A 20,859-nucleotide genomic window follows, 5' to 3' on the forward strand; every position below is an offset into this window, starting at 1 on the left:
GTGGATTTGGAACTTTCGGGTAGCCTAGAGCGACCCTGCCGCCTTTCGAGGCCGGAGCGGCCCCCTCGGACAAGACAAAGGCTTTTTTTTTTTTTTTAAATCCGGCTTTAAACTTCTTTAAAAGAAACCGGAAAAGGAAAACCAGAGCGTCCAAGTGGGATGAGAGCGGCGGTTGGGGCCGGGCTTCCGGGGCCTTCGGCGCCATGTCCTATGCCTACCTTTTCAAATACGTTATCATCGGGGACACCGGTAGGGGCGGGGGGGGGGAGGTAGACTGAGGGGGTCCTAAGATTTTTTAGGGTGCGCTTTAGGGTAGGGTGGATAGAAGACTGGAGGGAAAGGACGGAGGGAATTCAGTGAAGTGCTTTCTCACCCCAGGGTCTTGTCAGGACCCGTGGTTGCATGATCATCAATCAGATAGTGGTTAAATCTTGGTTAGTTTTGCGAGCTCAGGTCTCTAAATCCCAGATTTTGTGCCAAACCAGGACCTGGCCTCATTCAATCCCCAGGTTGACCAAGATTAGACCGGGAAGCCAAAGGGAAGAAACAGGACATTATATAGTTAGTCCTCAACTTACAACAGTTCATTTAGTGATCGTTCAAACTGTCCACGACACTGAAAAAAGTGTAACTTATGTAACGACTATAGCCTGTTCCTTAAATTGGTTCTCTTTCAGGTTCCCCAAAGGGATTGTGGGGGGAAGGGGTCATGCCATTAAGCAAGGCATATAGTACAGGTAGGCTTCAACTTAACAACCATTTGTTTAGTGACCTTTTGAAGATACGATCCCACTGAAAAAAAAGTGACTTATGACCAGTTTTTACACTTAGTGAACTTTGCAGCATCCCCACGGTCATGAGATCAAAAATTCAGACGCTTGGCAACTGACTCGTATTTATGACGGTTGTAAGGTCTTGTGGGGTCAAAGGACCCCCTTTTTGCAACCTTCTGACAAGACAAAGTAAATGGGGAAGTCAGATTCACTTAACCGGGTTATGAGCTTAACAGCTTCAATTGTTCACTTAACTGGCAGAAATGTCATAATACGGGGCAAAACTCACTGAACAAATGTGTTATTTAGCAACATAAGTTTTGGGCTCCATTGTGGTGGTAAATCAAGGACCAGGTTACTGAGTTAACAACTGCACTTAAATTCACTTAAACATGGTGGCACATAAATTCACATAAAAATGGTAGCAGAAAAGGCCATAAAATGCAGCAAAATTCACTTAAATGTCTCATTTAGCAATACATTTTGAGCTCAGTTGTGATCCGAATTCAAGGACCATGTGACTAACTTAACTGTACTTAAATTCACTTAAACACGGTGGCAGAACAGGTCATAAAATGCAGCAAAATTCACTTAACAAAAGTCTTATTTAGCAACAACAATCTTGGATTTAATTGTCATAAGTCATGGACTGCCCACGGTTTCTCACCTTGGCCACTGCATTCTGGGAGTTGAAGTCCATACAGCTTAATGTAGCCAAGATTGAGGAAAGTGATCTGCAGGTCGTCTTCGACTTACAACCATTTATTTAGTGACTGAAGTTAAAATGGCACTAAAAAAAGTGACTTATAACAATTGTTCAGCCCCTTGACTTTTGCAGCATTCCCATGGTCATTTGATCAAATTTTAGAGACTTGCCATGTTTTTATTAGGGTTGCAGTATTCTGGGATCATGTTGTCATCTTTTGTGACCTGACAAAATCTATGGGGAAACTAGAATTACTTAACAATCATGTTACTGACATAACAATTGCAGTGATTTACTTAACAGTTGTGGCAAGAAAGATCACAAAAGAGGGCAAAACTGATTTAACAACTTTTTGCTTAGAAATTTTGGCCTCAACTCTTGTAATTCGAGGACTTCCTGCATACAGTTATTCCTTTTAAAATATGTACCTCTCCCAACACTGCTTTTAAACCTCCCAAGATTCCTGACAAGGCGAAAGACTTCAAAGGTATAAAACAATCACAGTGAAGTTACACTAGGTTGAAACAAACATAACCTTCCTCGTGTTTATAGTTTGGTATTTTACTATCTCTAGGATAGCAGACAGCAGCAAGTCTATTAAAAGATTAAGAAAATGAACGTTACCACTTTCATGATTAATACAGAAAGAAGTCACTAAATATATAAACACTTTAGAGCCTTTGCTTTTGAGCTTTTTTAGATATTTGCATGCAGAACAAATATAAATGAATGCATATTGTGCTACTTTTGCATAGCATAGTGTAGCATAGCATAGCGAATTGGAAGGGACCTTGGAGGTCATCTATTCCAGTGATTCCCAACATTTTGTGCACCAGGGACTGGTTCCATGAACAGATTTTTCCAAGACCCAAAGGGCTGTTGTTCTTTTGTGCTGCTTGCAACCCGTGGATGGGGCTTTGCTTGTTTGCACAGCCTAGTTTCTGGCATGCGAGTTGGGGATCCCTGATCTAGTCCAAACCCCTGCTTAACCAGGAGGGTCTGTACTCTACCATTTCAGACAAATGGCAGTCCAGTTTTTCTTGAAAGCCTCCAGTGATGGGGCATCCACAACTTCTGAAGGCAAGCCGTTCCACTGGTTTCCATTAGGAAATTTCTTCCTACTTCTAGTTTGCTTCTCTCTTTGATTAATTTCCATCCATTGGTTCTTATCTTGCCTTCTGGTGCTTTGGAAAATAGTTTGCCCCCCTCGTCTTTGTGGTACCCCTCAAAAACTGCAATTCTGCTATCATCTCCCCTCTTACTTTTCATTAGACTAGACATACCCAATTCTTCCAAACTGAAGAAGCTTCTTGAATGAGAAGCGAAATGTCTTAAAGGAGAAACAAAAGTCCAGTTGCCTTTTGAAAAAAACACCTTTGGGACCATCATGACGGAGTGACAAAATTTCCATAGACCATCAACTGTCTAGTTTCTGGCAACTTTTCAAACACAATTTAGAAATATTTATCGGTAAATACCAACAGTTGTTAGTAAGGTAGAGGATTGAGATGGGATTGACCAGGCTCCTTTACATGCACTCTTAGAGAACTCAGTACAGAACAGAAAAATTGGAAGGAGCCTTGGAGGTCTTCTAGTCCAACCCTGCCACTCAGGCAGGAAACACCATTTCAGACAAATGGTTGTCCAATGTCTTCTTAAAATCTTCCAGTATTGGAGAATTCACAACTTCTGGAGGCAAGTTGTTCCACTGGTTAATTGTTCTAACAGCCAGGAAATTTATCCTTAGTTCTAAGTTGCTTCTCTCCTTTATTAGTTTCCATCCGTTGCTTCTTGTTCTGCCTTCTGATGCTTTGGAAAAAAGCTTGACTCCCTCTTGTGTATGTAGTTCAGTTATTTGAAAGCCTGGCTTCTCCCATTGCAGGTAGTCCTCAACTTAAAACCATTCGTTTAGTTTGAATTTATAACAGCTTTGGAAAAAGTGACTTTCGACCATTTTTCACACTTTCACATTTACAACCATCCCCATGGTCATGTGATCAAAATGTGGCCATTTATTTATTTAGGAGATTTATATTGATGCCTATTCTCATATGGCAACTCACGGTGGCTTACAAGAATATAAAACATATAAAAGCAATAAAACTCATAAAAGAGAGAATCATATATAATAAAATCAACTGGCATGTATTTATGATGGTCGCAGTGTCCCTGGGTTGCATCTTCACCTTTTGCGACCTCCTGACAAGGAAAGTCAATGGGGAAGCCCAATCCACTTAACAACCATGTTACTCATTTGACAACTGCAGTGATTCACTTAACAACTGTGGCAAGAAATTACTCCCTAGTGGTGCTTTTCAAATTTGAAAGCTTTAAGAAAGGTGGATTTCAGTTCCGGGAATTGAAGTCCAACTATCTTAAAAATTCCCAAGTTTGAAAAACACTTCTCCATTATCTTGTCTGGAGAATATTATGGAATGGAAAGCAAGATGAAGACTCATGAAACTTCTTTGGGATTCCATTTGCCTCTCTAAAGAAAGTGCGGGTAGTCCTCGACTTATGACCCCAACTGAGCCCCAATTTTCTGTTAAGTGAGTTTTGCCCGATTTTACAGCTTTTCTTGCCACCATTGTTTAAGTGAATCACTGCAGTTGACAAGTCAGTAACCCGATTGTTAAGAGAATCTGGCTTCCCCACTGACTTTGCTCGTCAGAAGGTCGCAAAAGGGGATCACGTGACCCTGGGCCACAGCCACGGTCATAAGTGTGAACTAGTTGCCAAGCACCTGAATTTTGATCACATGATCACGGGGGGATGCTTGAAAGGTCGTAACTGAAAAATGGTCCTAAGTCACTTTTTTTCAGGGCTGTTGTAACTTTGAACAGTCACTAAGTAAACTGCTGTAAGTTGAGAAATATTGTAAGCAAATTGGGTTGATCAGAGTTGGTTTTTCCTATTGCTAATTTGACTTCGATTTTTAGAAACTCTGATTATTTGTTGTTAAATCTATTGTTATTAGATCTATCTATCTATCTATCTATCTATCTATCTATCTATCTATCTATCTATCTCTTATCTTTTCATAATTATGGACTGCTTATCTCCCTCAAAGACAGACTCTTTATGACTTACTTCAAAGCCAAAGATTGTTTAGACGGCTTTACCGCAAAAGAGTCCGAATATCTAATATGCAGAAAGACAACAAAAAGAGAATTTCCAGAGTCTGCATTCAGTAAATTGAGAGCTTCCTAATACACTTCTAATTATTCTATCATTTAGGATCCACTTCTCTATCTCAGGGAAATACGGTTTATTAAATACCAAAGGATTATAAAGATAAACAGGTATAGTTTGCACCAATAAAGAGTATAAAATAAATGCATCAGTAAATTGTTCTCTAGAGCAGTGGTTGCCAATCAGTGGGCTGGGGCCCAATGGTGGTCCATGAGAAAATTTTGGTGGTCCGCAGAGAAATGTCACCCCCAAAGCACCCCCCAAAGCAATTAATCCAGGCTGTACAGGAACACAAGGCTGTGCAGCCCCATGGCCCGTGGGAACACAAGGATTGCATCACTTGCATTGCGAACAACATGAGGCAGTGAAGGGAAGGGGGAAAGGGCAGTGGCGGGGAATTTGCCTCACTCGCCCTACATGCTTGGCCTGGCCACTAGGCTGCTTCTTTCCACTTCTTTTTCTGCTTTTGGCTGCACGCAAAGAAAGCAACAAAAGTCTTTCTTTCTCTCTCCCAAACTCCACCAGAAATGAGTCTTTGAGACCCTGCAAGGCATCCTACTCCAAGAGGCAGTGCCAAGTGTCAAGTCTCACAAAGACTCATTTCTGGCAGAGTTTGGGGGAGAGAAAGAAAGACTTCTGCTGCTTTCCTTGCATGAAGCCAAAAGTCTCTCTCTCTCTTCTGTGATCTCTCCTGTGATCCCAAATAAAGAATGATTGATTTTCCTGGTAGGAAAACAGGGTAGGGAATTTTCCTGCAGACTTTTTGGGGGATTTTCCCAGGGTCTCTAGTCCATGGGATTTAAAATTATTAGTTTGGTGGTCCCTGAGGTCCAAGAGGTTGGCAACCCTGCTCTAGAGTGCTTTAGTTAAACAGAAATCTCTCTTCTTTTTTTTTAAGCATAGGAGTTTATAATAATATTTTGCCTTTTTTTTAAGGTGTCGGGAAATCATGCCTCTTGCTACAGTTCACAGATAAACGGTTTATGGCTGTTCATGATTTGACAATTGGTGAGAATCAAAGCCAGATGGCTCTGTGAGTCTTGGGGAACCATAATTGTCGGAATTGTGCTTAGCTACCTGTAGATGCCCTATGGAGAGAAAAGTCACTGTGTTATTATTACAGTACTAAGAATATACACAGTGGGGTTAAAACTCATATAGACAAAGGTTCCATGTTCCAACTTCCTTAGAATATACAGTAGATGGAATATACAGTAGATACAATATGGATAGTCAGCTCGGTGGTCGTTATGGCATCCGGCTGGAAAACAGGAGAATTTATTAAATTTGTTTGACATTCATTTCACGAGGAGGTGACTAAGATGTGAGTTCTAGCTCCAATTTTGGCACAAAGCCAGCTGGATGACATTGGTGCAGTCACTTTCTCTCAGCCATAGGAAGAAGAAGGCAGTGGCAAACCACTTTGGGGAAAAATTTGCCAAGAAAAATTGCAAAGACTTGCCCAGACCATTTTTGAAAATCGGACACAATTGAATTGAAAACAAAATGAAGAATTAGTAAATCAATTAGGTTTGCATAGTAAAAAAAAAAAAGTAAAATACCTCAGAATCTGCTTGATGGCAAAGTGCTCGTCAATAAAAGAAGACAATTATGATAGATTAATAACTCAAATACAAAAGGATTTAGATAACTGGGCCAAGATACAATTGTCCTTGCTGGGGCGGATTGCAACTGTAAAAATGAATGTTTTACCAAGGTTACTATTTTTGTTTCAAATGGTGCAAGTCAAGTTGGGAAAGAAATTTTTTGAAGATTTAAACAAAAAAATATCAAAATTCATTTGGCAAAAGAAAAAAGCTAGGATAAAATATAAATTACTACAGGACAGTAGAAGCATGGGAGATTTTGGCCTCCCAGACTTTGAACTATATTATCAGGCAGCAATAGCCACATGGGCTAAGGATTGGATTAATTTGACAAATAGAAGGATATTAGCGATAGAGGGTTTTGATTTACAACTTGGCTGGCATGTGTTCCTTTAGGATGGGACGAGTAAACATCATACATGTTCTGTCACCAGTAAAAAGACTCGCAGACCGGAGTTGAATTCAGTTCTTTAACAATAACAGTAACTTCAACAGCAGTCGAACCGCAGCAGCCCTTTTTATAGCGGCTGCTCCATGGCTTGCAACCAATGACATTTAGTTAAACTTCCCGCCACTTATAGGCCAATCAGATACTACCGTTACTACCAGTCGTATCATTGCTTCTGCTAACCAATAGGAACAGTGCCCTAGAAGTCTCCATTTAAATACACTACACCCCTCCCTTCTTGGTTCGTTCCAACGTAATGTAGTCGCGCAGGTAGGCGGGGCTCCTGTGAGTCCTTGTTGACCTGCACAGTTCAGTCCCTGTGTTGGTCTCCGCCGGTTCGGACAGGCCAGCTGTCATTTCCAGTCTTTCCTCTGGAACCTCCTGGAAGGGTGCCTCGACCATGCCACTTCGGTCTTGCCTTGGGTTGTTTGGTCTTTCTCTGTGGTCTGGGTTTGTTGGATGGGCAGCGTGGTCTCCTTGCTGTGTGTGTGGGCAGGTCAAGTCGGCCTGGCTGCTTCTCCCCTGAGGTTCCTTCAGCTCCTCTTGTTTTTCAAAGTCTTCTAATGCTAAGTGATTTTTATTTCTTTCATTATTAATTTGTTCCACCCCCACCCCCCTCTGGCTTTTTTATTAATGTCTGGGGATGTTTGGAAAAGTGTTTGTTCTGAGTTTTGGGGAACGTCGGTGTCTCGTTCGATGTGTTGGGACCGTAGCTGATCGATGTGTCGTTTCTACGATCTGCCATTGGTGGTTTCTAGGCGGTAGGAACGAGGGCCAGTGATTTGTGTAATCGTTGCTGGTAACCACAATGGTTCTCCGGTAAGATTTTTTGCGTAGACTAAATCTCCTGGTAAGAAGGAGCGGTACTTACTGGACGAGTCTGGTGGGTTTTCTGGGTTGTAGGTAGGGTGCAGTCTATCCAAGTAAGATTGCAATTTTCTTCCCATCAAAAGTTCAGCTGGGCTCTTGTTCGTAGTCATGCATGGTGTTGAGTTTTTCTTGCATATCACGTCCGTCAAGCTTTTCCAGTGCTTCTTTCATAAAACGAACTATGCGTTCCGCTCTACCGTTCGCCTCCGGATGAGCTGGCGCTGTCAAAGCATGTCGTATTCCATGTTCTGCGAGAAACTGTTCAAAACCCAAGGCTGTAAACTGTGGCCCATTGTCCGATACTACTACATCTGGTAGACCGTGGGTGGCGAAAAGTTTTTTTAGTTGTTTGGTGACAGCTTCTATGGTTGTTGAACTCATGATGATGACTTCCAACCAGTTTGAATAGGCATCCACGACGATTAGGTAAGTATAACCTTTTGTGGGGCCGGCGAAATCCATATATTCTTGACCAGGGGCCTCGGTGTGTCTCCCATTCGAGGACTGGTGTTGAGTGGGGGCAGGCTGGAAGATTGGCATTTGCTACATGTTTTAACCCAGGCTTCAATGTCTTTATCTATTCCTGGCCACCAAACGTAGCTTCTGGCCAGGGACTTCATTTTTACTATGCCGGGGTGTCCTTCGTGTAGCATGGTTAGCGCCCTTTCTTGTAACTTTTTGGGAACCACCACCCTGTCTCCCCACAAAATGCACCCTTTTTCCAGCGATAATTCAGTTTGCCGGTTTTTAAATGGTTTAAAGGTTTCGGTTTTCATGTTTTCCGACCAACCCCAACCCACCCAGTTCAATATCCGGCTCATCAGTGCATCTTTAGCCATTTCCCTGGTGATGCCTGATGCAGTGATTGGCCAATTTGGCATCGTTTCAATTTGTAGTGTCTGTGTGGTAGGAGCTGTATCGTCGTCGTGCCCTGGTAGTGGTGCGCGGCTTAAGGCATCTGCGTGGGGTATGGCTTTCCCCGGGCGATAAATGAGTTTGTAACTGTAAGCTGCTAGAAATTCTGACCATCTAGTCATTCTTGGGGACAGGATATTGGGGGTTGCCCTGTCTCCGGCTAGGATTCCCAATAATGGTTTGTGGTCGGTAATCAAAGAAAATGTCCTACCGTATGAGTATTTGTGGAAACGTTTCACTCCCGAGATGGCTGCCAAGGCTTCCCTGTCTAGTTGGCTGTACTTTCTTTCGATTTTGGATAACATCTTGGAATAAAAGGCAATTGGTGCTTCTCTGCCATCTGGTAGTGTGTGACTGAATATTGCGCCTATTCCGAAAGGCGAAGCGTCGCAGGTGACAGTTAGAGGTAGTGTGTTGCTGTATTGAATCAATACTGATTTTGATGTGATTTAAGTCTTTAATTTTTTGAAATGCTGTCTCTTCTTGGTGGCCCCATTTCCAGTTGGCTTTTTTATCGAGGAGTCTATGCAGTGGTTCTGCTACTGTTGCCTTCTGTGGCAGAAAGGCATGATAAAAATTAATGAGACTTAAAAAAGCCTGTAAATCCATTTTCTTTTTGGGTCTGGGGGCTTCTTTAATCGCTCGTATTTTGTGTGTGTGTGGGGTGGATTCCTGCTTCATCAATAAGGTACCCCAGGAACTCGACCTGGTTTGTGGCAAGTTGGCATTTTTCTTCTTTGACCTTGAGTCCTACTTCTCTAAATTTTGTCAGAACTGCCCTTAAACGGTCTTTTAGTTGTTTTTTGTTTTCAGCAGATATTAATGCGTCATCGAAATAGGGCACCACCCCTTTTATTCCTTGTAGAAGGCGTTCCATTAGGCTCTGGAAAATGCCAGGGGCCACGCTTACGCTGAATTGTAATCTATTGCATTTAAATGCTCCTCTGTGCGTTACGATGGTTTGTGCCTCGGCTGTTTCAGGATCAACGGGTAATTGTTGATATGCCTGCACGAGGTCGAGTTTTGCAAAAATCCTGCCTCTTCCCAATGAATGCAACAGGTGTTGGACTACTGGAACGGGGTATGCGCTTTGTTGCAATGCGTGGTTCAGGGTGGCCTTATAGTCACAACAGATGCACACGGACCCGTCAGGTTTTATAGGGGTCACAATTGGGGTCTCCCATCTGGCATGGTCAGTTGGCTCTAGTACCCCCTGAACGATTAGTTTGTTTAGTTGTTTGTCAATTTTAGGTCTTAGTGCAAATGGTACCCGTCTGGCTTTAAGCCTAACTGGAGCTACGTTCGGGTTTAAGTTAAACGATATAGGGGTCCCACGGTACTTGCCTAAGGTCCCGTCAAACACGTCATGGAATTCTTCTATCAGGTCTTTTTCCCAGTCAGTCATGGTGGTGTTGTTGATTCCTGTCACCTTGATCCCGAGCAGTTCGAACCATTCCAACCCGAGCAGGCTGGGGGGATCTCTGTCAACGATGGTTAATGGCAGGATCTTGGTGTGCCTTTTAAAATTAACTTTGAAGTGTCCTAGCCCTACTACCGGTATTTTGTTACCCTGGTAGTCCTTGATGATCAGGCTTTGATCAGGCTTTGCTTCTCAAGTTCTCTGAGTTGTATATCGGGAATTAAGTCTTTTATTGTGTTCCATGACACCATTGATAAATACGAACCGGAGTCTACTTCCATCTCGCATGGCTCGCCTTCAATCAGGACGTTGATTCGAACCTTCTTATTGTTTTGTTGTTCTGGCCGTCCCAATTGTGATAGTTTGGTGCGTTTCTTCCTTTTCATCTTTCCGTTGACTTTTTGTCACAGTTCCAACAGCTTCCGTTTGTCCCTTCTTTGTTGCTGGGGTGGGGGTGGGGGTACTGCCTTGTCCCCTTGAACTATAGCTCTTTTTGTTTCGGCATACCTTGCGATGTGCCCCCGTTTCTCACAATGCCGGCATGTGGCATCCAGGAATCGACACTCAGATCTCGGGTGGCTTCCGCCGCAACCCGCACACTGGAACTCGGATCTTCTGCTTCGTCTCCCTCTCCGGTTCCTTTCTGAGTAGAGTCTGTTCACTTCCTCATCTTCGTCATCTAAATCGGTTGATGATCTGATGTCCTCATGGTGAGAGGTCGTGGCAGCGTGCTTTTGGTTCCCTCTGTCTTCTTCTCTTCGTTCATGCCCGGGCTGCCCGTTGTATTCATCTGCTTCATTTTTGCTGCAAATCTCTTTGCAGCTTCAGCGGCAATTGCTTCAGTAATGGCTTCGTTCACCGTGATGTTTGGTCGGTTTAGTAGTTTGCTCTGTAAGGATGCGTCTCTTAGTCCAAGGACTATGCGATCCCTCATGGCTTCATCTATGTTGAGGAATTCGCATGCCCCCCCAATGTCTCTTAATGCTGCTATGAAGTCTCCAATGCTCTCGCCTTCTAGTTGGTCGCGCTTGTAAAACTCGTGTCTTTTAATTAGGTTGGATACGGCCAGTGCGTAATGGTTCCTCAACATCCGATTCAGGTCTGGCCATGCCATCTGTTTAACATCATTTGGTCTTGCTAACGCTTTGGCCATTTTAAAAACAGTTGGACCGCAATGCGTTAGGAATACGGCTCTCTTCCTTTGGTCGGGAAAAGCAGCTCGTTGCTTTCTAAAAACATCAGGAATCTGTCAATGTACGACTCCCAGTCTTCTTCGGCTGGGTTAAACTGTGCGGGTGGCAAATTGTTGCCGGCCATCTCGTTGGTCCTTCGGCTGTCGTGCTTATGGTCTTTGTCTCTTTAATCCCACCTTCATTGCCAGTGTTCTGTCGCCAGTAAAGAGACTCGTAGACCGGAGTTGAATTCAGCTCTTTAATAATAACAGTAACTTCAACTGCAGTCGAACCGCAGCAGCCCTTTTTATAGCGGCTGCTCCACGGCTCACAACCAATGATATTTAGTTAAACTTCCCGCCACTTATAGGCAGCCAATCAGATACTACCGTTACTAACCAATTGTATCATTGCTTCTGCTAACCAATAGGAACATCACCCTAGAAGTCTCTATTTAAATACACTACAATACCTACTTCCAAAGACATTGGGTGAGAGACACTTTGTTAACTATATGGGAAAAACTAAAAAAGAATCATTATGTGAAGGTACTGTTATGGTTGTTGACAATGGAAGCACTAATATATCCCAGTGCCTTAGATTGCACCAAAATGATAAAATATTGGAAAGGGGGAATTAAAAACACGGAACCAATTAGAACTTCAGAGAATTGAAATAGGATGGTGGCCTTATCTGCAGGTTCAAACACTCTATAAAAAGACAAACAATTTGGCTTTCATACAACTCAGCAAGAGTTAGACAAAATATTACAATGGATGGGAAAAATGATTAGTAAAATATATGTGCCTATTAGATTACAAAATGACGGAGGAAACCGTTAAAGAAAGTATGATAATTTGGGCTAAAAACATGGGCCATTAATTTAGATCAGTGGGAAAGTATTTGGCAGGTAAATTATAAATTAACAATGTCGCTTTCTTACAAAGAGAATATATACAAAATGTTTTACCACTGGCATCTACCCCCAGCGAGACTAGCCAAAATGTTCCCAAATATTTTACCTAAATGTTGGAAATGTAATCATAAACAGGGAATATACTTTCATATATAATGAATCTACCCCCATGCATGGAAATACTGGCAAAAAATTAGATTATGGCTAGAGGAAATAACAAAACGGAGAATAAAATTTAAACCAGAACTTTTTTTACTAGGTATGCTAGAACCGAACATGAATAAGAAATATCAATATCTGATGCTCCATATAATAACAGCTGCTGGAATTACTTACACCCAAAATTGGAAGCTACTACACCCCCCACCGCCCCGAAACCATAATAATTAATAAAGTATATGAATGTGCTGAGATGGATAGATTAACAAAGTTAATGAAAGATAAGGAAGAAGGAGAATATTATAAAATATGGAATATTTGGTACGAATGGATAGGAAAAGGAGTTGAATGATAATTTTGTGACATAAAAAAATAAGGTTTACGTGTAAATAAATGTAAATAAAATGTATGTATAATGCTTAAAATGACAGAAGTAAATATAAAGATGTATAACACGTTAATAGAAGAGAAATGCAAATGTATACAGTGCTTTAGCAATGTTGTAAAATATGAAAATTTGTTTTTAACTGATGAAATGTTGAATAAATAAATTTATTTTTTTAAAAGATGGATAGGATAGGATAGGATAGGATAGGATAGGATAGGATAGGATAGGATAGGATAAATAGGTACAGAGAGAGAGAGAGCATGATGTATAGATGATAGAGAGACAGATAATAAATAAATAGATGATAGATAGATAGATAGATAAATGGATAGATAGTAGATAGATGATAATATAGATAGATGTACACACAATATATATATAAATACTGTAAGATAGTCATCAACTTACAACAGTTTGTTTTGTGACTGAAGTTACTACAGCAGAGCTCCCATCCCCAAGGCCATGACTACAGCCTATTTGAAACTGGGCTGTGAGAGAAATGGGCAAGTGTGTGCGTGTGAAGCTCCTAGTGCCTGAGCAGAAAAGACTTGAGCTCATGGCAAAGCTCCATTCACATGAATTCATGCATAAATGCAAGTACCCTTCACTTGTGCGCAAAGCACCATTCGCACAAGGGCATGCGCGACATTCAGACAAATGGAAGTGTGTGCAAGTGCACGGGCCTGCCTCTCACACTCCTTTTCCCTCACACCAGGTTAGGCCACCAAGCTTAAAGGTTGGGGCCTGTTGTATTACAGCACTGAAAAAGTGATTTATGACTCACTTAACAAGGGTCTGTCTTAGCAAGATAAATTTTGGACGTAATAGTTGTCGTAAGTCAAGACTACCATAGATAGAACATGAGAAATACAGGCAATCCATCGGGAGAAGATCATTTTAAAATTTTCTAAGGATAGCAGAGGATAGGTTAGGATAGGATAACAATAGAATAGAATAGAATAGAATAGAATAGAATAGAATAGAATAGAATAGAATGAAATGCAGAATAGGATAGAATGGAATGGAATAAAGAGTAGAATATAGAATATCCCATGTTTTTTGTAGTTATTACTTCTTTTGTTCTTGCACCTCTGCTTGTTGGACTGTTAATTTCACAAACTATACATTCTGTTCCTTCCCGCCTTTCTCTAGATTCCACCCCCAACATTCTTGCCTTCACCCTAGTCTAGCTTAATGTTTGGGGATCATGCCAAGAAAGGGGTACAAGTGGGAGTCCAGTCCACTGAGCCTGGTCCCCGTCAAATCTCTTTGTCTTCCATTTCCCCACCAGGTGTGGAGTTTGGGGCACGGATGATTACCATTGGAAACAAGAAGATCAAACTGCAGATTTGGGATACGGTGAGGAACTCCAGAAGCCTTTGGGTAAGGGGAATTGGTTGGGCTTGTGGAAGGAACAGCTTGCGTGGGACTGGATTGGCCAGGAAGAGCAAACAGCAGTTGCTCCCAGCTACTATCACACCTCCACACCAAGGTGTGGTGCCATTTGGCTCACTCTTTAGGCCTGATGTGTAGTTTTTGTGTGCTTCTCTTTTGCTCCAAAGGCTGGCCAGGAATCCTTCCGTTCAATCACCCGCTCGTATTACCGAGGTACAGCCGGGGCACTCTTGGTCTATGACATCACCAGGTGAGGCCCAACTGCAATGCAAAAAGTAGACGTGGATCCGGATCAGGTTTAATTGTTTAGCCCAGTGGATCCCAACGTTTTGGTTTGGAGGGCCATTGATGCTCTGTAGGTCCTTGCAGGTCATCCCATTAAGCTACTGGAATTATTTGGATAGAGCTGTGATGGCAAACCAATGGCACACGGAAGTGGCATGCAGAGACATCTCTCAGAGCATGCCAGCCATCACCCTTTTCTCTTCCTGGTTCCAGCACATGCATGCGTGCCGGCCAGCAGGTTTTCATGCATGCGGCAGCACCAGAAACCAAAAGAGCAGGTGGTGTGCTGGAAACCAGAAGCTCAGCTTTCTGGTATGCGCATGCCCATCAGAGAACTGCACTTCCAGTTTCCGGCACTCCCGTGCGTGTGTGCCAGGGAGCTGCTCTTCCATTTTCCTGGTGCTCCCACGCACATGCTCCCTTTTGGGATAGAGCAAGGAAGGAAAAAGAAGGAAAGAGGGGAAGGAAGAAGAAAAGAGAATGAAGAGGGAAGGGAAAAGGAGGAAGGAAGGAAGGAAGGAAGGAAGGAAGGAAGGAAGGAAGGAAGGAAGGAAGGAAGGAAATGCTTATAATGAGAGGGAGGGTGTCAGGGAAGTCCTGCCTTAGCACTTGGCCAGCACAGGTGCCCCTGACATAAGTCACACCCATCATGGCCGTGCCCACTCCCCGGCCATGCCTGGCCCTCTGAGGTCAAACACAACCCTGATGTGGCCCTCAATGTAATCGAGTTTGACATCCCTGGGATAGAGAGATGGGTGAAACTAACATTCCCTAAATAGGCCAATTTATTGATTGATTTAGAGAATTTACATGGCTGGCCATTCAATTTCAGGGACTCTTAAGTGGCTTGCAAAAGATAAAAATCCAAATATACAAAGAATAAACATTCCCCACCCCTTGGTGACAAGCAGTAATCTAACAGCCGCTTGATGATCCCACTTTGGCTTCCCAGGATCATTGGCAAAACCAGGGCCTTGTAAAGAGTGTCAAAAAAGAGTCCAGGGAGGGTGAAAACAGCCCCCCGCCGTGGTGCAGGAGGCCGACTAGGCCACGCCCACCCAGCAGCCGTAAAATTTTTGAAGCCCACCTCTGGTCTCTTTTTCCCTTGGATGTCAAGTGACAATGGAAGTGACACTCCTCTCCAATCCCCTATGTCTCCCCAGTGCTGGTTCTGGGGACAAAGAGTTGCAGAGGATGTTTCTCCAGGAAGCTATAACCTTCTCAAGCTTTGATCGTTTTCACCTTCACCTTGACTTTTTTTTTTTTCTCTTCGCTCTTCTCAGGCGGGAAACTTTCAACCATTTGTATGCCTGGTTAGAAGACGCTAGGCAGCATTCCAGTCCCCACATGGTGATCATGCTCATTGGCAATAAAAGGTAAGGGTGATTCCTTCCTTCTGGTTTGTTCCTCCTTGCCCACCCATCGAAGCCCTGTCAATCAACGCATGTCGGACTGTCTGCAATTCCTTTGACCAAAGGCATCTTTACATGGCTGCAACCAGGGTGAATAAAAATCAATGATGTTTTTAAATTATATTTCTTTTAAATCAGATTTTTAAAATTTAAATCAGACTTTTTTTATTTAAATTGGATTTTTTTGATTTTGATCAAGTTTATTTTAATAAAATGCTTTTGGAGTAAAAACCTGTCTCAAGGTAGTTTTCTATTTAAGATACACTAATAACTTGGTTTATCCAACATGAAATGGAGCTTAGTTATGTAGCATGAGGCTGTATATATCAGGGGCCTTCAAACTTGATAACTTTAAAACTTCCCAGAATTCCTCCTTCAGTCATGTTAGCTCAGGAATTCTGGGAGTTGAAGTCCACAAGTCTTAAACTTGCCAAGTTTGAACAAGACTCTTGCTGTATATGCTGCAATATTGGGACTGTTGTGAGTCAACCACGGATCAGAGAAGGAGCTTCTGTGGGACAGAGATGTCAGTTGCTCTTTAAAAATCGTGATTTAAATAATGATTTAAATTGATTTGATTTAAATCAAATCCATCTGGGCTGTAGCTGCAAAAAGAAGACCCACAAATTTGGAAACAGATGTGGCTGGGAGTTGCACATAGGTGGCTGGGAACATTGGGCATTTGAATCTGCACTGCTCTGTTTTAAACACCAGTACTTATCTCTTCTCTTAGGGAGACTGTTGGCGTTGTTTTCTTGCAGTCATTACATTTTCAAATTATGTAACGTCATCAGTGCTAGTAGTGAGTGGGGGATTTGTAGCGGGAAGGGCAACAGCTTCCTACAAGCATCTGATCACTTTAGGGATCGGGTGGTTTTTCTGTTCTCATGTTCCTCCTCAATCTCTGCATGTCAATTTTCTACCCAGAAGTCCTCCCAGGTTGAAAGTCCCATGGGAATGAAAAGAAAGCCCTTGCTTTTCCTTTGTTTCCATCCACCAATGGATGTCCGGTTGTGGTGGGGGGGAAGATGAGAAAAGTCATACTTAACAAGCAAACTTAACAACTACGTTACTAACTTAAGAACTGTGACGATTCTGTGGCAAGACAACTGTGGCAAGAAAGGTCATAAAATGGGGGCAAACTCACATGACAACTTCCTTGATCGAAATTTTGGTCTTGATTGTGATCGTAAGTCAATAGTTACCTGTAACCATTTTTTGTACATGGGTGTGTTTGCTTCAGGGGTCCATCAAAGAGGGTTGAGAACAGGCGGCTGAAGAAATAGACTTCCAGGTGGGGTTTATCTGCATCATCATTCTTTCTTAGTTCGATCCTAGGCAGAGGCAGATATTTATCTCTCTGGGTACACTGAGACTCTATCTGATGAACAAACCTCCGCATTGACATCAGAAAGGGCCTCCAGCCAGTAAAACACTCTGCTAGCTCCATTCAATTGCCCAGACTCCCACCCTGCAAGGGAATATGGGGTCATTAAACTATGATGATGATTGTTCTTTCTTTCAGGCTTCTATGTTCTCGTCCTCTCTTGACCGTCGTGTTTGTCTCTTTTCCTGTAGTGACATGGAGCACCGGCGGGTGGTGCAGAAAGAAGAGGGAGAGGCTTTCGCCCGGGAACATGGCATGGTTTTCATGGAGACATCAGCAAAGACATCAGCCAATGTGGAAGAGGTATAAAAAAAATACGTTGAAACTCCACAGTCGGAAATCCCGGCATAACTTCTTCTGAACCTGCCAGCCAGATGGTGGAGGGTGTAGAATGCCTTGTGGTCTCTTTCATGGTTTCAAATATCTCTTCTGATAGTAGATGGCTAGGAGTCTATTCTACCAGTTTTTACTCTGACCTTGAATTTTGTTTTTCTTTCCGTTTGCTGTTCCCAGGCCTTTCTCAACACAGCTAAAGCCATCTACAGAAAGATCCAACAGGGTGAACTTGACATTTCCAATGAGGTGAGCTGGACACAAGCCTTGCTGGGTCTCTGTCAAACCCGTAGCCAGGAATTATGTCATGGGACAGAGCTACATTATTATAATTAATCAAGGAGAGAAGCAACTGAGAACCTAAGGAGAAATTTCCTGACAGTTCAAACAATTAATCAGTGGAACAACTTTCTTCCAGAAGTTATGAATACTCCAACACTGGTAGTTTTTAAGAAGACACTGGACAACCATTTGTCTGAAATGGTATAAGGTTCCTGGCCTAAGCAGGGGGTTGGACTAGAAGACCTCCAAGGTCCCTTCCAACTCTGTTACTCTATTCTATCCTATCCCTATTCAATTTCTAATTCTAATTCTATTCTATTAATATAGCTGGAGTCTTAGCAGAGGTTGCTGGCAGTTTGAAAAATTCCATGCAATGTTCTTTAATTACCTTTAAAAAGGGGGCCAAATCACAGGCCTGCGCTTACTAGAATCAAGATTTTCAGTACTCAATCAGTACTCAGACTGACATTAATAATGCAGAATTAACAGAGTTTGAAGGGATCTTGGAGGTGGTCTAACCCAACCACCTACTCAAGCAGGGATCCCTACACTGGGGGTGTCAAACTCAATTTCATTGAGGGCCACATCAGAGTTGTGTTTGATCTCGAGGGCAGGGAGGGAGCATGACTGGGTTGGGCATGGTCAGGGTCAGTGTGGCCTGCTTGACGTCACCTATGTTGGGGCACCTGTGGTTGGGGGTACCTGGGCTCTGTTTTTGGCTGCTCTGGTCCCCTGCAACCCTCTGCATGAAAATGGAGCTTGGGAGGGCCACGTGTGCTCCGTTTTCACTGGCAGAGGCACTGCAGGCTGGTCCTTCACTGTTTCAAGGGCAGCCCTCTGGGCCAGATCTAAGCACCTCATGGGCCAGCAGGCCTTGAGTTTAGCACCCTGCCCTACACCATTTCAGACAAATGGTTCTCTAATCACTTCTTAAAACCTCCAGTGTTGAAGAACCAAAACTTCTGGAGGCAAGTTGTTCCACTGATTAATCATTCTAATTATAAGGAAAATTCTCCTTAGTTATAGTTTACTCTCTTTGATTAGTTTCCTTCCATTGCTTCTTGTCCTGCCTTCATTTATGAGTCTTTCCCAGTTAAGTTACATTAAACTTCAAACTCCAGATAGATAGATTCAAATCTGGTAGCCTTCCTTACCTTAGCCTGTTGGAGGATATTGATAGGGCCCAGTTGAAAAGTCTTCTGTACAGTTCAGGAACCAAAAGTTGCATCTTTTAAACTTAAAAGTTGGTTCAATTAACGAGAACGTTTCTACATCAATAGCAGCAATAGCACTTAGATACCACTTCAGAGTGCTTTACAGCCCTCTCTAAGCGGTTTACAAAGTCAGCCTATTGCCCCTAACAGTCTGGGTTCTCATTTTACCCACCTTGGAAGGATAGAAAGCTGAGTCAACCTTGAACTGTTCAGGATCGAACTCCTGGCAATCAATAAAATTAACCTGCAATACTGCATTCTACCTACTGCAACACCACAGTCCTTGTGTATTAAATTTTGAAGTCGAAGTAGAGATATATTAATGAACTATTAATAGCAATAGCACTTAGATTTATAATAGCACGAACAATGGTGGGATTCAATTTTTTTTACTACTGGTTCTGTAGGCCTGGTTTGGTGCGTGTGGCAGGGGAAGGATATTGCAAAATCTTCATTCCCTCCCCACCCCACTAACCTGCTTTCCAGCTCCGTTCTCCTGTGCAGGGCAACAAAAGAAGATCCAGCCGATCAGCTGGGACTCAGGAGGCAGAGAATATATGGGGGCAGGACCAGTCAGAGGTGGTATTTGCCAGTTCTACAAACTACTCAAAATTTCCCCTATCAGTTCTCCAGAACTGGTAAGAACCTGCTGCATACCACCTCTGGCCTGGAAATATCAAAGGACCAGCCTGTGGTGCCTCTGCTGGCCAAAAAGGAGGGCCTGCTAGAAGCTAGGGAGGCCGAAAATGGGACACCCATTTTTGCTGGCAGCTGGGGTGGCTGAAAACAGGCTGTGCAGGGGCCTCGCTAGGCCTCCACATGACCCACTTCTGGCCAGCAAAGTATTTCAAGAGGCGTCCATCATGTCTCCCCCCCCCCCTTCTGCTCCCCGCCCCCCACTCCCACCCATCACCACCCCGCCAGCCCATGGTGGAGAACAATGCTGATCTGGCCCTTGAAGAAATCCACTTTGACACCCCTGGTGTAGAGTATAAGCTTAAAGTGGGTCAGGGCGACTTTATTTTCAATGTTTACATAGTTAAATCCTTTTTCTTTCTTTTCTCTTTCCAGGGAAATGGGATCAGGATTGGCTCTAAACAACCAGCCATTATTCCAGGTGGATCATCACTCCGCCCGGGACTGCAAGGCTCTGGGGACCGATCAGGCTGTTGCTAAGTTTGCTTGAAATCCTGACAAGCTCATTGAGGCTGGGAACAAACAGAGGATGGTGCCTTTCACTTCTTATTCAAATGGCATTGGGGGAGATGGGGAGGCAAGGATTTTCCAGTCCAGTTTTCCTTTCCCCTTTTTATATGAATGTGGGGCCAACCTGAATCTAATCTTTGGCTGGGGCCTAGAGCATTCCTTTCCGAAATCTCCCCATCAGGGCTGTTTGGCCTTTTTTCTAGAAGGAAAGGTATTTCCTTCCTCCAGTCTGCTTATATGTCAGCAGTGGCTATTCTCTCCACTGTTGAAAACTTCCATTCCCTACCTTGGACTTGTTAAATTTTGGGGGATCTTCCAGGTCTCCATACCTGATTTAATATTAAGCTGTAATGTATGCTTTCTCCTCTTCCTATTAAAAGTTTTCACATTTGCTTTTATCTGGCTCTTTTTTCATGGGAGAGGGAAGTGAAGGGCTATACAAAAAGGATTTGTTTCATATTCTGCCACAGCAATTCTTTTAACGCAACTTTCCAATGGAGGTGGTCCTCGACTTACAACTGCCGCGACCAAAAACAGCTGAGCAAAACAGCGGTGAAGCAAGTTTTGCTCCATTTTGCGACCTTCCTTTCTGCCGCCGTTAAGCGAATCACTGCAGTCATTCAGTTAGCAACACAGTGGTTGAGTGAAGGTTGAAAAAAAGTGATCATGACATTGCGACCATCATAAATGTGACCCTGTTGCCAAGTGCCCAGATTTTGATCATGTAAAAATGGGGATGCTGCAATGGTTATAAATGTGAAAAATGGTCACAAGTCACT

At 43.0% G+C, this 20,859-nt stretch overlaps 1 protein-coding gene across 2 annotated transcripts; it reads left to right on the plus strand.

The window, feature by feature from the left end:
* Positions 1 to 23: 23 nt before the first annotated feature.
* Positions 24 to 20,471, plus strand: RAB2B (RAB2B, member RAS oncogene family). 2 transcript variants are annotated; one of them, XM_026720535.2, is made up of 8 exons: positions 24 to 249; positions 5,608 to 5,679; positions 13,858 to 13,925; positions 14,129 to 14,211; positions 15,530 to 15,622; positions 17,237 to 17,348; positions 17,559 to 17,627; positions 19,946 to 20,471. In XM_026720535.2, exons 1-8 carry the CDS (start codon positions 204 to 206, stop codon positions 20,048 to 20,050), a joined length of 648 nt encoding a protein of 215 aa, XP_026576320.1. In that variant the 5' UTR covers positions 24 to 203; the 3' UTR covers positions 20,051 to 20,471. The 2 variants fall into 2 exon arrangements, with proteins under 2 accessions (XP_026576320.1, XP_087774195.1); XM_087918069.1 differs by lacking the exon at positions 5,608 to 5,679 and having other exon boundaries at positions 79 to 249.
* The last annotated feature ends 388 nt before the right edge of the window (positions 20,472 to 20,859 follow it).

This window comes from Pseudonaja textilis, chromosome Z (genome assembly GCF_049901715.1).
Source record: "Pseudonaja textilis isolate UNSWEBS1 chromosome Z, rPseTex1.2, whole genome shotgun sequence".
NCBI classification, from domain to species: Eukaryota; Metazoa; Chordata; class Lepidosauria; order Squamata; family Elapidae; genus Pseudonaja; species Pseudonaja textilis.

Excerpts from the sequence above, each read along its gene's own strand:
- RAB2B (XM_026720535.2), top strand. The coding sequence starts at position 204 with ATGTCCTATGCCTACCTTTTCAAATACGTTATCATCGGGGACACCG. Across the intron at positions 14,212-15,529 it reads TTGGTCTATGACATCACCAG|GCGGGAAACTTTCAACCATT; the intron begins GTGAGGCCCAAC and ends CGCTCTTCTCAG. Across the intron at positions 17,349-17,558 it reads CATCAGCCAATGTGGAAGAG|GCCTTTCTCAACACAGCTAA; the intron begins GTATAAAAAAAA and ends TGCTGTTCCCAG.